Below are 14,693 nucleotides of genomic sequence, written 5' to 3'. Positions count from 1 at the left end.
GCGGCAGCGCCGAGCGTTCCCGCTACGTCCTCCCGGCGGGAGGATGGGAGAGACGGTGCTCCGGGAGCCTGGCGGGAGAGGCCGCTCTCCGGCAAGCCCTGCCCTCACCCGCCATGGCGGGCGGGCGAAACTAACGCCGGCGAGAGGTGGGGGGAGGGCATCTAGCGCGGAGCGCCGCGTCCGCCCCAACGCCGCGCTGCCCGTCCACCCCCCCCCCCCCCCCCCGCGCGGGGAGCGGTGGGACAGCTGCGGGCGGGACGTTCCATCCACCCGCCCGCGAAGGGGGGGGAGCAGCAGCTTCCGCTTTCTGTGCGTTCGCCGGTAGCGACGGAGTGAGGGGGACTGCGGGGACACCCCCCCCCCGCGCCGGCCGCGCTGTGGTTCGTCCCGGCCTCCGTGGAGGGACGGGGGGGCGGCTGAGGGGGGAGAGCGGGGGGATCCCGGGAGTGAGGGGTGCGGGGCAACGGGGCAGGGGAGAGCCCGGGAGCGGGGGTGTGAGGGTGTTCAGGGGGAGGAGAGACCCCCCCCAAGAGTTCGGGCTGGGGCGGTGTCTCCCCAGGGAAGACCCTCAGGCTGCAGGGGGGTGCTCAAGAGCAGGGGACTCCCGAGTTTGTAGAGCAGCGGGGACCCCAGGAGCGGGGGAGACCCTGGGGAGTGGGGGGCTGTGAGGGGGCGCTCAGGGGCAGGAGAGATCTTCAGGAATTCGGATCCGGGGGTTGCCCAGGAGCAGGGGACCCCTAAGAGTGTGGGGATCAGCAGCATCAACAGGAGCAGGGGAGCCCCCCAGGCGTGCCGAGAGTGGGATCTGGGGGGGGTTCCCAGGAGCAGGGGGTCCCCAGGGGTGGGGTTTTGCATGGGGTGAAGGGTTCACAGGGGCCAGGAGAGAGGAGGAGCTGCAGGGGGTCAGGGCTTGAGTAACTCGGGGTCTCCCGAATCCAGTGAGGGCCCCCGGCTCCCTCTGCCCACGTGTGAGCCGGGATGAGCTCCCCTGGCAGGGCCGACAGCGCCTTCCCCCTACACGTCCTGGTCTGGAATAACGACTACAGGCGGCTGGAGCAGGAGCTGCAGGACAAGGTAAGGGCGGCCCGGGCACGAGGGGGGGCCGAGGAGGGGCCAGTGGTCCCAAAGAGCTCCTGCACAGTGCAGGGCTCGGTGCTCCCCACCCACTGCTGTGCCAGGGAGAAGCACCTTGGTGGTGCTGCCGGGTGTGTTGAGGGATCCCTGCACTCCTCTGCCTGTTTATTTGTGGTGTGGAAGCAATGTAAGAAGGCTCAGGAATATACTTGACTTCAGATAGTAAACATTGGCTTTGCATCTGTAAAACTCTGCTTGGAGCATTCCAGTGCAGCTGCAGAGAAGCTCTTTAGAAGGAATTAGGAGTCTCTGAGACAGCTCAAGAAGAGCAGCTGTGATGGACATTAGTTTATTTATTAAAATAATAAATGCTGCTTATCCCAATGGGAAGTCAACCTTCAGCAAAGGTGCCGCTGCCAAAGATCAAACCAGCCCCTGGCTTGCTGAGCACCAGCAGTTCTCGTAGATTTGTTGCTGTCCAAGACTGGTGGCAGAGTTTTTATACTGGCTGGAATGTTTTCAGCATCTCTGGTAAAAAAAAAAAAAAAAAAAAAAAAGTGGATCATTGTTCCATGCTGGAGAGTAGAAAACACAAAGCTGTCCCCTCTCTGGGACATAATGACGTAAGGAAATGGCCTGAAAAGCTGCAGCAGAGCTGGAGCAGCAAAAACCCTCCTGCTGTGGGAAAGCTCTGACAGGGACTAGCGTGGGGTACAGTTAATGAGCAGAGCTTGTTAATTAATTCTACCTGACACCACAAGTACATGAGCCCCAGACCAGCTGTGCCACCTCCTGGCTGTCACCTGCAGCACTAACGTCCACCTGAGTTACTAATGCCTGCTTGGAGCATGTTCCTGCCCTGCACTGGGAGGATCTTTGGAATGCAGTCACTTTTTATCTAATCTTATGCCTTAACAAACTCTTTAACCTCACTTGAACGTTGCTCCTGTGGAGTTATTTCTGTTCACCAGCGTTCTCACCTGGGAGGGTTTGCCATTAAACACAGCAGCTCCCAGCTGGGGAGTGCTGCTCCTCCCTTCGTTCCCTGAGGAAGCCAGCAGCGTGTGGAGATGGGACGTGTCTGTCTCTTGCTTCCTTTATCTGCTTTTAAACACCTTCTTTTTTTTTTTAAAGTGTTCCAAAGATATGTTTCCTCTCGTTTCCTTGGGATAAACTTCCTGCTGCCGGAGGGGCGTGTGAGGGGATTGGAGCCACTCACCAGCTGCAAACGGGGGTCGGGCCTGTGGGGACCAGGAACAGCAGCAAAGACAGTGGGGTGGGCACCCTTAGGGCCCTTTCCCTGTTGGTGCTGCAGGTGTTGGAGCTGTAAGAGGTGGGAAAACAAATTAGTTAACGTTCCACCACAGAAGTGAAGATGCTTTAAACTGAAGCTTTCCCCACTCAGTGTGTGATATTCTGACTTAACTGCTGTCAGATAACCCTGTTAACGTGCATAATAACCTTCTTTTCTCATTCTGCTATTGACTTTCCCCTTTTCCTTTAGTTATAGATGCTCTTCTGTTTCAAATCTCTAAGCTAATAGTGAAAAATGTGTAAGGTATGAGTATGTTGTGCTTGCACGTTTTGGATGTTTGTGCCTATGTAGTTAATTTTTTGTTCTAGTGACTTGTAGAGAATGCCCTCACTCCTCATTGTGCTGTGTGTGCTTTGTGAAACACCATCTGCTTCTGTCCTCTCCTAGAGTGCTGTCCAAACTCCGTGTTGTATGCCCTATTGCTTTTTTTTTCCCCTCCCTTTTCCCCCATTTTGTTGTACAGTTTAAGCCCTCAGTGGGGTCTCAGGCTGTTGGCTGTCTGTGGGGTGATGAACACGGACTAGAACTCCCGTCTCCTCCTGAAAACAACCCTTCTGGAGGGAGACAGGGGGGAAATAATGACAGAAAAAGAAATGAGAAGCGTCAACGAGAACTCACGTCCCACAGTGATGTTTTTGTGCCTTTTATAGGCCCCGCTCTGCTTCTTGTCTTATTTCCGTGGGGAAGCGAGATGGCCCTGCAGAAGGGCAGTGCAGGAGTGTTTGGGAACGGGTGCGTGGGAATGCCAGGGAATATTGACTCCTGGATTAGCACTGTGTTTGTGTAAGCCCTGATGAGCTGCATTATTCCTCTCTGGGACACCCAACAGGATGTTGACCAGCGGGATCCGCGGGGCCGGACCTTGTTGCACTTGGCTGTTTCCCTGGGTTACTTAGAGTCTGCCCGAGTCCTCCTGCAGCACAAGGCAGATGTGACCAAGGAGAATGCACAGGGATGGACAGGTGAGGCCAGCCTGGGCAGCAGGAGCCCGGGGTGATACTTCTCAGCAGCACATGCTGTATTTTTTGCTGTTATGTGGATCTTGGTTGGAAAGCGAAGTGAAATGAGGCAGTGTCTGTGTTTCTTTCAGTTTTGCACGAGGCTGTCAGCACAGGGGATCCAGAGATGGTCCAGATGATCCTGCAGCATCGAGACTACCACCAGGCCTTCATGACCCTTGGAGGAGTTCCTGAGTTACTGCAGAAAATTAATGAGGTAATTATTTCGTGTAAACCTCTCACTCCAGACTGAATTCACTGCTATTCTCGTTCAAGTAGTTCACTGAACTCCAGTCAGCTGGGTAACTGTGTTTTGTTCCAACCTGTGTATTCCATAGTGCTGAGGGAGATGGAGGCTTTTTCTTGACTTTACTTTGAAATCCTTAGTTATGAGGATTAAGGATTGCAACACTGGAGGCTGAATCTGGAAGGTGTTGCTGCCTCTCTAGTATAATAAGGAAGAACAGCCCCCCAGAAAGCAGCAGGGGCAGCCAGTGGCTTTTGTGTTTGCCAGTTTCAATTTCAGTTTTAGCATTCACTTAGCATTTCTCCAGTTCTGCTCTTTTTTTGTTTTCCTTTATCTAAAATGCTTATGAGAAACTACACCGAATGTCAAACTATTTCATGAAGTATTCATCAAGTGTTTTCCTTCTCCAGACTCCTGACTTTTATGTGGAAATGAAATGGGAGTTCACTAGCTGGGGTAAGAATAATCCTGCTCCTCATTACCTCTTACAGGCTGCAGAAATGAGCTACAAATGTCCCACAAAATACACAGGGAAATATCTGGTCCTCAGAATCCTCTTCTTTTCTCTCTCAAAGTAACTTCTTGTATTTTTGTTGCACAATTATTCTTTGTTTCCTGTTTATTGGGTTGGTTGTTTTTTAGTTGAGAGTTTAACTGTTGCAGTTACTGAAGACTTTCCTTGGGGTTTGTTTACCTGTCCCTGGCCATCCGTGTCTAAGTGATAACATCTCATCTATGGATGCACAGGGTACTTGGGAGGTACCTGCTTTTCTCTTCAAGGAATGAACACTGAGCCTCACAGCTGATTAGATATCCCAAATATCAAACTATTAGGCTGCTAGAGATGGGGTTTATGTCACTTCACATCTTCTAGTCTCAACAACTGTTTGCTTGAGCTGGGTGGGTTTTGTCCCTGAGCTGGTTGTTCCTGATCTCACCCCCTCTGGAATAATGATCCCAGGGCTGAGCAATCCTGTGTCAGGGATGTGGCTGCTGCTGGAGTCCTCTGTGCTGCACCTCTTGACTGTCTCCTGATTCCCTGCAGTGCCCCTGCTCTCCAGGGTGTGCCCCAGCGACGTGTGCCGGATCTGGAAGAGCGGGGCCAAGCTGCGCGTGGACATGACCTTGCTGGGCTTCGAGAACATGACCTGGGAGAGGGGCAGGAGGAGTGTCATCTTCAAGGGAGGGGGTAAATACTTCAGCCTCTCCAATCCCCAGGAGAGGGAGCACAGTGAGGAATCTGATTTTGCACAAAAAGACCTCTTGAAGCTGAGTTTTGTAAGATTTATACGTATATTCACGAGAGTCTCACAGAGATACTGGTTTGTCATGGCTTGATTTCTTTCAGTAAATACAAGGTAAAAATTTGGGGATAGGGCTAAAATTTGACTTCAGTATTTTACTCAGTTTCCCCTCCAAATAAAAAATAATTTTAGCTCCAGCTCCAGTTTGATCCCAGCTGAGTGCAAATACAGTGAGGTGGCACCCACCCGGGTTTGATGCACAGCATATCCCCAGCTTTTCGTTCTGGAACACTCGTGATGAGGTTTTTAACTTGAAGCATGGTGTTTCCAACAGACACAGGGGGCTGGGCAGAGGTCATCGTGATCAACCATGACGAGAAGTATGTTATGACAGAGAAGTTTGAGATTTCCCAGCACATGAAGCGTTTGATTTTGGGATCGATGACACCAAACAGAAAAGGTGTGGAAAGACGCCTCACATCTCCAATTATTAGCACGTGCCTTGATACCAAAAACATTGCTTTTGAGAGGTAAGGTATAAAGTTCCTCTTAACAAGTTAAAATTTTGAGATTATGGATGGTCATAATTGAAATAAAGCTTTAAAAACAAACTCAAAAGCCTTTGGAATTAATTTTTTTAGGGCTAGATTTGAAATAACTTTAAACTTCACATACTGTTACATAAGGAAATTTGATTTGGTGAACTTGCCACTGTTGCTTGGCAGAAAGTTCCCAGTAATCATTTGCAGAAAGCTTCCAGTTTATCACAGTAACAAGATAAAATCATTAAGGTTGGAAAATACCTCTAAGATCATTAACTCAATGGCTCATTACAAATTTGCATTTCACCCAAATCCATGTGCTGAAACCAATGGACAAGAACTTGCATTTTGTGGCTAATAAGTCCAACCTCTCATGAGTGCTTTAAATGTGTATAGTGTGTCTTCCTTGATTACTGCACGTGTTTATCCAGTTGTCTGGGGTTAATAATCTGTCAAATGTTGTTTAAAATCAATTTTAGAAGAACAGGCTGGGGATTGTATAGAAATGCAGCTGTTTAGACACTTATGGTGTTGTTCACTTCTTGTCAGAACCACATCTGGATTCTGGGTCTGGAAGACAGAAAAAGCAGAAGGTGTCAGTGGTTATGAAGCCAAGGTAAAGCCTGTTCTGTTCTTCCAAGAGGTCTTACAGCAATCTGAAGTGGGGTTGTGTTTTGCCTGTATTTCCTGAATATGTCAGGTCTAAAAATTCCCACTGAGAGATTTATTGTGTTGTCAGCAGAACTGGGCAGGGGTGAGGAACTTGCAGGCTGCCAGGCTTGTGGGAGGGGTTGGAGCCTGTGTACAGGAATGTCAGCAGGTATAGAGGAGAGGGGGGATTGAAGAGGGGAGAATAGGGACAGAAGATCCAGCAGAGCTGCCAGCACTCCTTCCTTCCAAAAACTGACACTTAACTCATTCTTGAACACTGTCTTTGTTTTACTGTGTAAAACATGAGGAACCTCTTGAAGTGCCCTGAGCACTCTCTAATAACAGCACTGCAAGGCACCAGCAGCCTCCTGATGCCATGAGTTGCATCATGACTTCATGAATTAGCCCCTGCCCCTGAGTCACAGCTGCTTAAAATGGTTCCATCTGACACTGGTTTTGTCCTTGATTTCACCTCAGTGAAGTATTTCTGAAGATGGCTTTAGCAGCCTTACTGTGGTAGGAATCTGAGTTCAGAATCACAAAATTTAATTTTCCTGATTCATGAGTCTGTGTTCACTCCAGGTTTGGGAATTTGTGCAATGAATTACATTTTGTAATTTCACTTAGCAGAAGAATAAATCCTGAGTAGCTTTTACATTTATGTGAAGGCTTTTCCTGCTAAGAGTGTGAGACTGTTCAGTTGGACTGGGGGTTCATTAGTGTTCCTGCAGAACTAAACTGTCACTAAATATCATTTGGGAGGCCTTATAAGTGATCTAAGTGATCTCTGTTTAGAAGCATCATCTGATTTTCTTTCTCCATTCCCTCTTAAAATCTCTTCTTTCCAATAAGCTTGGAAATGCCTAGTTTTGAGGTTTGTTTAGTCAGTTTTGTGCACAGGGTGTTTTACTGGAGAAAACTCACTTGTTTAGCCTGTGGTACTCCTTGGTTTTTGTCCCTGTGTTTTTTCAAGGTCTACATGGCAAACAATGTGAACGTGGTCACACGAATCCGCACGGAACATTTAACAGAGGAGGAGAAGAGGAGATACAAAGGTATTTTTCCCATAGGTCAATTGGAAACAAGTAGAACCTTTTGGCTCTCTGATACCTTCTCTGTGTGACTGCAGAAGAACTGAGCAGACAGACAAGGGAAATTCTTTTCTTGATGACTTTGCTTTACTTTCCCCTGTTGTGTGTCTGAGGGAGCTCAATACTCAACCCCTAACCTACAAATGAACCTGTATTTATCCCAGCTCTATTTAGCAAAGCCCTTCAAACCTGCTGAAAGTTTATTGGCAATTTTAAAAGGCTGCACTTTTCTGCTCTGGAATGTATTCCTGCCTTTACTTGGCATTGGCAGCAGTTACAAAATTCACAGAGGCCTTGTTTGCTTGGAATTTTTGTTTCGTTTTGGTCCACTAATTTCTTCTGGTATTTAAATTAGAGTACAGGGTAACCAACCAGTAACTTTGTGTGGAAGTTCTCCTACCCTGGGGCCACTGTGAGACATTGGGAATCATACAGGTGTCTGCTAATCATAGAAACCACTAAAAAAATCTTTGCCTCTATTTTGTGTATTGTACCTATTTCATGCTGACAGCTGTAGGTCCTGGGCTTGCCTGGCAAAGCTCACAGGAAATAGGAACAACTTATTTCACTTTAGGTTGGAGGCCTGGCTGTTAGCCTGGCCTGTACGCACATTTTGCTGCTAATTAATAGTAATAAGTGTTTTTGTTTTCCCTCCTGTTAGCTGAAGCTGACAGGAACCTCCTGGACTCATTCCTGGGGACAGTGGAGCATGAATATGGTGCTCAGGTGAGTGTCTGATATCAGCACAGGTCACTGCAGCACAGAGATCTGTCCCAGTAGGAACTCCAGATGTGTGGAATCACCTCTTGTTTCCTTAGTTTGGCAGCAATTTTGATTATGAGGTTTAAATTTCCCCTACGGATGTTTTTGTTTGGTTTAAGTGCTCAAATGTTCTGGATGAATAGCAGGTACCTCCTTCTTGGAGGAAAACCACCTGTGGCTCTGAAATGTGTGGATAATGATTCCAAACTGAAAGGGGAAATTTAGGGGAGATATATTGAAAAAAATATTCCCTGTGAGGGTGGTGAGGCCCTGGCACAGCTTACCCGGAGAAGCTGTGGCTGCCCCATGCCTGGAATTTTCCAAGGCCAGATTGGACAGGGCTTGGAGCAACCTGGTCTAGTGGAAGGTGTCCCTGCCCATGGCAGGGGATGGAATGGGTTGAGCTTTAAGGTCCCTTCCAAACCAAACCATCCCATGATTCTCTGTGGCTTTAGAAACTCCCCTGCATCTGTACATACTAAAGAACAGCAGATAATGGATTTGCTGTCTCTGTGTCAGGATTGCACACTTACATGGATCTAGAGACTTTAGTTTCAAACACCCCATCAGAGTTTTGCCTTTATTACAGGATTTGGGGTCTGGAAATGCTGTGGCTCCTGTGCGTGTTTCTGGTTGGTTTCCAGCTTCAAAGTATTTAAGTAGATTCTTCCTGTCTCTAAAATACTTGGAGATTTTTACCCTCAGTAGAAACTAGTCTAATAACAGCTTGTATTTATGGCTGGTGTCACTGGTGTAGAATATATAAATGTATAAAACAGAATATATAAAATAGAGAAGGAGAGTTACTTCACAAGAGGTAACTTGGAAGTTTCCTGTAGTAGCCACTGTCTGTTTCTTTTATACTTTTTGGGTTGGTTTTTTTCCACTCTTTCCTTCCAGAGTACAACCAAGACAACAGAGTGTGCTGCAACTAACAATCCCACTGCTATTACTCTGGAGGAATACTTTGACCCAGAATTTGATTTGAAAGGCAGAGACATAGGAAGACCAAAGGAAGTCACCATTCGAACACAGAAGTGAGAAATACCATTTTAAGTGTTTCTGGTTTGTCTTTTCCCAGTTATCTAGTCTCTGGAAACCACGTTTACAAATATCCGGTGTGGTTTTTCCCAGCTTTCACAATTAATCATAAGATCTTTAAGTATTCAGCTGTAATCTATTTTTAGTTCCACTGAGTCAAAGAAAACATTTGGACTAGTGCTGTAACTTGTTAGTAATCCACTGTTACTGCCCAACTGCCTGTTTTGCTTTGCATATGTTCCTAAACTGTGAATTTAGGATGTTTTTATGCTACTTTCTCTCTCAGATTTAAAGCAACCTTGTGGATGAGTGAGAAGTTCCCCTTGTCTCTTACGGAACAAGTCACCCCAATCATCGACCTGATGGCCAGAACTAGTGCTCATTTTGCCAGACTTAGGGATTTCATCACTCTGGACTTTCCACCTGGATTTCCTGTCAAAATTGGTAATATTTAGCAATTTTTGTTGTAGCATCTTCGTAAATTCTGAATGACCAGTACAGAAGTATAATTTCAAAGACAGTGTCATTTCAGTGACAGTGAGCTGTTGCCAGCCCTTTCCTCTTAACTTTGATGCCTTAAATTTGCCAATCTTATTATTAAATATGAGATTTAGAGAGAGACTGATAATAACTAAGGGCAGCTTCTTGGTGAAGTGAGTTACTATGTGCTTTGTCATTACAAGAATATATCCCATGAACATGTAAGGGTCTGATGTAGTTGTGGAAGTGAGTGAGAGTTCTCTTTTTGACAGAAATCTTGTTCTCTTACAGAAATTCCCCTGTTTCACGTGCTGAATGCCCGAATTACATTTGCAAATGTCAACAGCTGCAGGACAGCTGAGAAAAGCTCCTCACAGATGGCTGGAGGTGCACAGTGTGAAGCAGGTAAGGAGTGGAAAGAGGCAGTGATCTCACCTTTTACATCTCTGTCAGTGGAAGGTACTGAGGGGAGAGATGAGGAACGGCAGGGAATGAAACATTGACGGGTGAAGGGGAGCTGCACTGTGTTAGAGTGTGTGACACTGATCCTGCTGACCCATCCTGCCCCTTCCATGCCTGCCAGACTGGCTAAACCCTGCTCCAGAAAGCTCTCCTGAGTATTTCGAGCTGTAAATTCTGGTGCAGGTTATTGCCATGGGAAGTGGAACTCAAAATTGCTGTAAATTACTTCAGAAAGAAGTGGATTACATTTGAGTGAGATGTTCATAGCTGTGTATATCCAGTGATCCTCTGTCCTGTGAGCTGCTGCAGATCCATTCATGAGGAATAACTTCAGAAGAACCACTGCAGAATTTGTCTTTTGCAGCTCCTCCCCACCCCCATCTGGTTTTGTCAGAGTTCAGGCACCTCAGTGCTCTGCTGCACCCTGGGTTTATTATGTGTATCACTTCACATCATCCGAAAAAAGGACTCTGCACTCTGTTTTGGTTTGCCACAGGCTTTCAAAGCCTCTTGGTGTATTTAGACAGGTGGTTTATCTGTATTTTTGCACTTAATTATGCATAAACATCAGAATTCTTTATGTCACAACTTGTAGAAATAGTACTTCTACCATGTTTGCAACTGTGTTTGGCTTCTGTAGGTGCTGGTTTTGAGGTGGACCAGTCGGTGTTTGAGATCCCAGAGTCCTACCACGTCCAGGACGATGGCAGGAACATACACGTGCCGGATGAAGAGTATGAGATCATGCAGTTTGCCATCCAGCAGAGTTTGTTGGAATCTGGAGGAAGTAAAGTAAGTGTGCTGGAATCTGGGCAGTGACAGGTTTGGCGAGGACGGTGCAGACAGAGCTGAAGGAAACCAGTGTGGGACTTGTTTTTCTAAGACCTCAGAAGGTGAAAATCATGTATTTCAAAGAAGAAATGAGAGTGATTTAAGGGTGGCTTTCAGTGAGTTGCTCTGCAGATCTGGTAACTGCTGTGGAATTGTGTCTTTCCCCATCTGTAGGAATTGGGGGCAGATTCCAATGGAGCAGTTGCATATTCCCAGGACTTCGATATACAGTATCAGAGGTAACTAACTTTTTTCACATCAAGCCAAGCAGTGACAGAGCGAAAAAACCCACCTCAGTAGCATGAAGCAGTATGGCAGGTTTTTTTGTTTATGTGGGTAGCAGATGCACAGAACCTGAGGTCTCTTATTGTGCTTCCTCCAGCTTTTACTTTTTCAGGAAGCAAGGGCTCCAAACTGGGCCTCCCTGGTTTCTGTAGTGTAGCTCTTCCCAGCTGTGGGGCTGGTGTGGGCACACAACAGGTTCTTTACCCAACAAACAAACACAGTCCTTCTGTTCTGCTCTGAATTTGATCCCTCTGGGTTGAATGTTTGACTGTTAGATGCTGCAACCCTCAGGGCAGCTCTTCTTTCTTTTCAAAATCTTTATGTAATCCTTAAAAACTTAACATATGTTTCATGGACACATGAGAATGTGCTCTAGTGTCTGTCAGGTTTTCCTGCAGATTTTGTGCACACCAGGAACTGAATCTTCTGGGTTCTTTTGTACATGGGAAGTCATGTTGCCTTTAAACCAGGTGAGGATGCTTTTAGAGGCCCATTGAAAATACAAATGTTTGTATCTATGAAAGGTTTGACACTGGGAATTTGACAGATGTGAGAACAGCTGCTCTCTTATCCTCAAGCTGCTTTCTGTCTTCTGGGAGAGATTTTCAGCTTTGTGGGTCTAAAACAGTTGCCGGGAAGGATCAGTGCAGGAAATGTCACATAGGCTCTGTCTCTTTTACTTATCAGAGTTGTTTTTCTCCATCAGGGCACTGCAGGAGAGCCTTATGACAAGCTCGGGGAGCTCCCACTGCAGCAGCCCCAGTGAACCTTCCAGCTTTGAGAAAGACTTGCAGCTTGCCATGGAATTGTCTGTCCGGGAGCAGGAGGAGCAGGAGAAGCAGCGTCAGGAAAAGGAAGATGCAGAGCTTCAGCAAGTGCTGCAGCTTTCTCTTGTGGAAAAATAAGTCCTCAGTGACCTCCTGAAGTAAGGATGACCAAATCTGTGTAAAACTGAAGGTTTTTGGGGCTGTCAGTCTAAAGACCACTCCTGGATTGCTTAAGGAAACATTTCACCTGCCTTTTAAGTTGGCATCAGCAGCTACAGAAAGCTGACTTATTTTCGTTTGAGGGAGTTTCAGATCACAGGACTCTGCATTTGGCTCCTCAACCGTGCAGTCTTAGCTTTGAAGGAAATGCTTTTATCTAAACTTATTTATTGAAGAGCAGATGGAAGTTTTGCTTTAGCATCAGGATATAGGATTGCAGTAAAGCTTGAAAACCTGAGTTTTGGGGAGTTCAGGAGGGAAACTTCATTACTTACCAAAGAAATACTCATCTGCTTCATTATTTCTCAGTAATTCAAAGCCATTGCCTGTTTCTTCCAGCTATTACAGAGAGCATCTCCCTGCCTGCACACACACGGTAGTTCTTCATGCTGACAGATGTTTTCTGTTAGTTTGGTTTATATATGTGGTTCTCTCTCCTCTAGTTACTGGGATTTGGGCACATGCTCCTGCTTAAGAGGGATAATTTTATACTTGAACAGCTCCAGATTAAAACTATTGCTTTCTGAAGAAGGACAAAACAAGTAGCCAGTAAAATTTTAGATCCTCAGATGGGACCATCTGCCCAGTAAAGCAGCAGTTCCTGCAGTGATTCCAAACCAGCTCGTTCCCGTGGTCAGAGGGCAACAAGAAAATATGGGATAGATACAGGTGCTTCTTTGGGATCACTTGGTGTGTGCCTGAGTGTGGGTGCTAAATGCAACCAGGAAAAGAATCCAGGTGAGATTTTATTGTATCCTTATGGGAAGAGAAGTTTTAATTCTATCATCTGGAAGGGAAACGTGTGTTGCTTTTTAAAACCCCAGCGCTCATCCTTCATGTGAATACATCTATTTTTTTATCTGAATATTTTTATTGATTTTAAACCAAGCCACTAGGCCTACACTCCTAAAACTGGTCTCGTAACGATTCCCAGGTCAGTTTTAACCAGCTTTCCTCAGGTTTTTGGCCATACAGGATGTTTGTAGCTCTTTTATCTGCACTTCTGTCAGTGTTTACAGTACTCACACTGTGACTCTCAAGTGCACTCCACAAGTACACGATGAACAGCCACAGGAAAGCCTTACAGTTGTTAAATGTGAGCAATATTCCTCTGCTCTGGCTGGCAGGAGTGGAGGAGCCTATGGTACCCCTGCTCTGAGCTTGCTCCTAACCCTGCTCCTGTTCCTCAGGCTAAACAGGGCAGTTCTGGGTGACCAGCTATTAATTAACCAGTATAAAATCACTATAAAATGGACTTGATCATAACCAGTGGGATAGTTGGTAACTTGGAACCCTATTTTAAACCAATAATCCATTGTTTTACATAGGAAATTATTAAAATTCCTTCAGTGTGCACTAGGACTGGCCTCTCCACACTGGTGGTGTCCTCTGGTACAGCTTCATTCCCTAAAAACAGCTTCCTGGGTGCTGCAGGAGCGGGGACTGGCCTGCACAGGAGCAGTGGGCTGGGTTGGAATTGCACCTTTCTTTGCAAAGGGGATTACTGTGACTCTGACAGTTGGGGAAAAAGGGAATAATCCTTGTGTTGAGCTCCTGACAAGGTTGGAGGTAGGAAATGAAACCCTGGGTGTTTCCTCCAGTGGGAATAAAGAGTGCTGTTGCCTTTACACACCCAGCTGTCGGGCAGTGCCTGTCTTCTGTCAAGCATTTCACAGGTTACAGGAGGGGTAAAAATAATCATTTTTCAAGCTGACTTGTCCTGGGTTTGTATTTAAACTAAAGAACATTGAGCACTTTCAGTTGAAGTTTTGTTATGCTACTGCTTCTTAGTCCGGGACTGTAAAATAAATGGGATTTGCTTTTGGGTTTTTTGCTTTCTATCACATTTGTATCATTCCAGCTAAACTAGAATGCCCTGCTTCCCTCACCCAGGTGCTGCTTTTCTTAAAGCTTGACTTTCAACCCATACAGTGTAAGATGGATCCTCTGGGTGTGTTGGAAATAAAACCAAAAGTACAGCACGTTACACCACACACAAGGATTTTTTCAAATGTGGTATCTGGAGTCTGTTTTAATAAGTATTTTGTGGCATTTTTTGTACATTAAAGTGACATTATCATCTATGAAATTCTCAAAGGTAGTTCTGGTTTAGTCTGAATCAGGCACACAATCCCCGGAATCACTCTTGAGACATTTTCAGCCAAATTTTGAGTCTTCCTGTCTTGAAAAAGGGGATCAGGTCAATACAGATCTAAGGCAGTGAAAGGCAGGGGGTTAAACTTATTAATTTTTGTTTGCATCTTCTTGTGAGTAACAGAGATGAGGAGAGGGTTCAGATATGTTTAATATTGATGCCACTATTGCTGTGTAACAGCTGATCACAACTTCTCTTTCTGAGGAAGCTGGAGGCTGACGTAGCAAAGAGAAGCTCAGTGCTACAAACACTTAGAGCTTGTTCTAAAACTATAACCAGCTTTAAAAGTTCTTTAATCTCATGCTGTTTGTTTTTGAAAGCAGGACTGAGAATGTGCTTTTTTTGTACTTCTGACTTCTTGTTTCAAGGCTCTTTACAACAGTAATTCCTGATTTTCTTTATTTGGAAACCCTTCTTACACTGCTTTGGCTGAGCTTTGGTTCGTGACTGAAGTGCTGGTAACTGCACGAGGCTTGCAGGATGAGCTTTCACTGCACTGTTAACAGCTCCTTCCTAACAAACATCCATG

The 14,693-nt window shown here is 46.0% G+C and overlaps 1 protein-coding gene across 4 annotated transcripts; it reads left to right on the top strand.

The window, feature by feature from the left end:
• Positions 1-291: 291 nt before the first annotated feature.
• Positions 292-14,093, top strand: ANKRD13A (ankyrin repeat domain 13A). Of its 4 annotated transcripts, none has more exons than XM_032706069.1 (16): positions 292-309; positions 940-1,074; positions 3,219-3,351; positions 3,480-3,604; positions 4,045-4,090; positions 4,680-4,823; positions 5,213-5,408; positions 5,970-6,036; positions 7,045-7,126; positions 7,824-7,888; positions 8,825-8,961; positions 9,252-9,409; positions 9,737-9,850; positions 10,548-10,699; positions 10,913-10,977; positions 11,730-14,093. In XM_032706069.1, the coding sequence occupies exons 2-16, from the start codon at positions 979-981 to the stop codon at positions 11,926-11,928; spliced, it is 1,779 nt and encodes a 592-aa protein (XP_032561960.1). In that variant the 5' UTR covers positions 292-309; positions 940-978; the 3' UTR covers positions 11,929-14,093. The 4 variants fall into 4 exon arrangements, with proteins under 4 accessions (XP_032561960.1, XP_032561959.1, XP_032561958.1 ...); XM_032706068.1 differs by having other exon boundaries at positions 303-380; XM_032706067.1 differs by lacking the exon at positions 292-309 and adding an exon at positions 381-453.
• The last annotated feature ends 600 nt before the right edge of the window (positions 14,094-14,693 follow it).

Source organism: Chiroxiphia lanceolata, chromosome 18 (assembly GCF_009829145.1).
Source record: "Chiroxiphia lanceolata isolate bChiLan1 chromosome 18, bChiLan1.pri, whole genome shotgun sequence".
Classification (NCBI taxonomy): Eukaryota; Metazoa; Chordata; class Aves; order Passeriformes; family Pipridae; genus Chiroxiphia; species Chiroxiphia lanceolata.
This window is presented reverse-complemented; position numbering and strand designations above follow the sequence as displayed.

Coding starts and splice junctions, on each gene's coding strand:
- ANKRD13A (XM_032706069.1), top strand. CDS start 979: ATGAGCTCCCCTGGCAGGGCCGACAGCGCCTTCCCCCTACACGTCCTG. Junction 3,605..4,044: donor TACTGCAGAAAATTAATGAG/GTAATTATTTCG, acceptor TTCCTTCTCCAG/ACTCCTGACTTTTATGTGGA. Junction 10,978..11,729: donor TTCGATATACAGTATCAGAG/GTAACTAACTTT, acceptor TTTCTCCATCAG/GGCACTGCAGGAGAGCCTTA.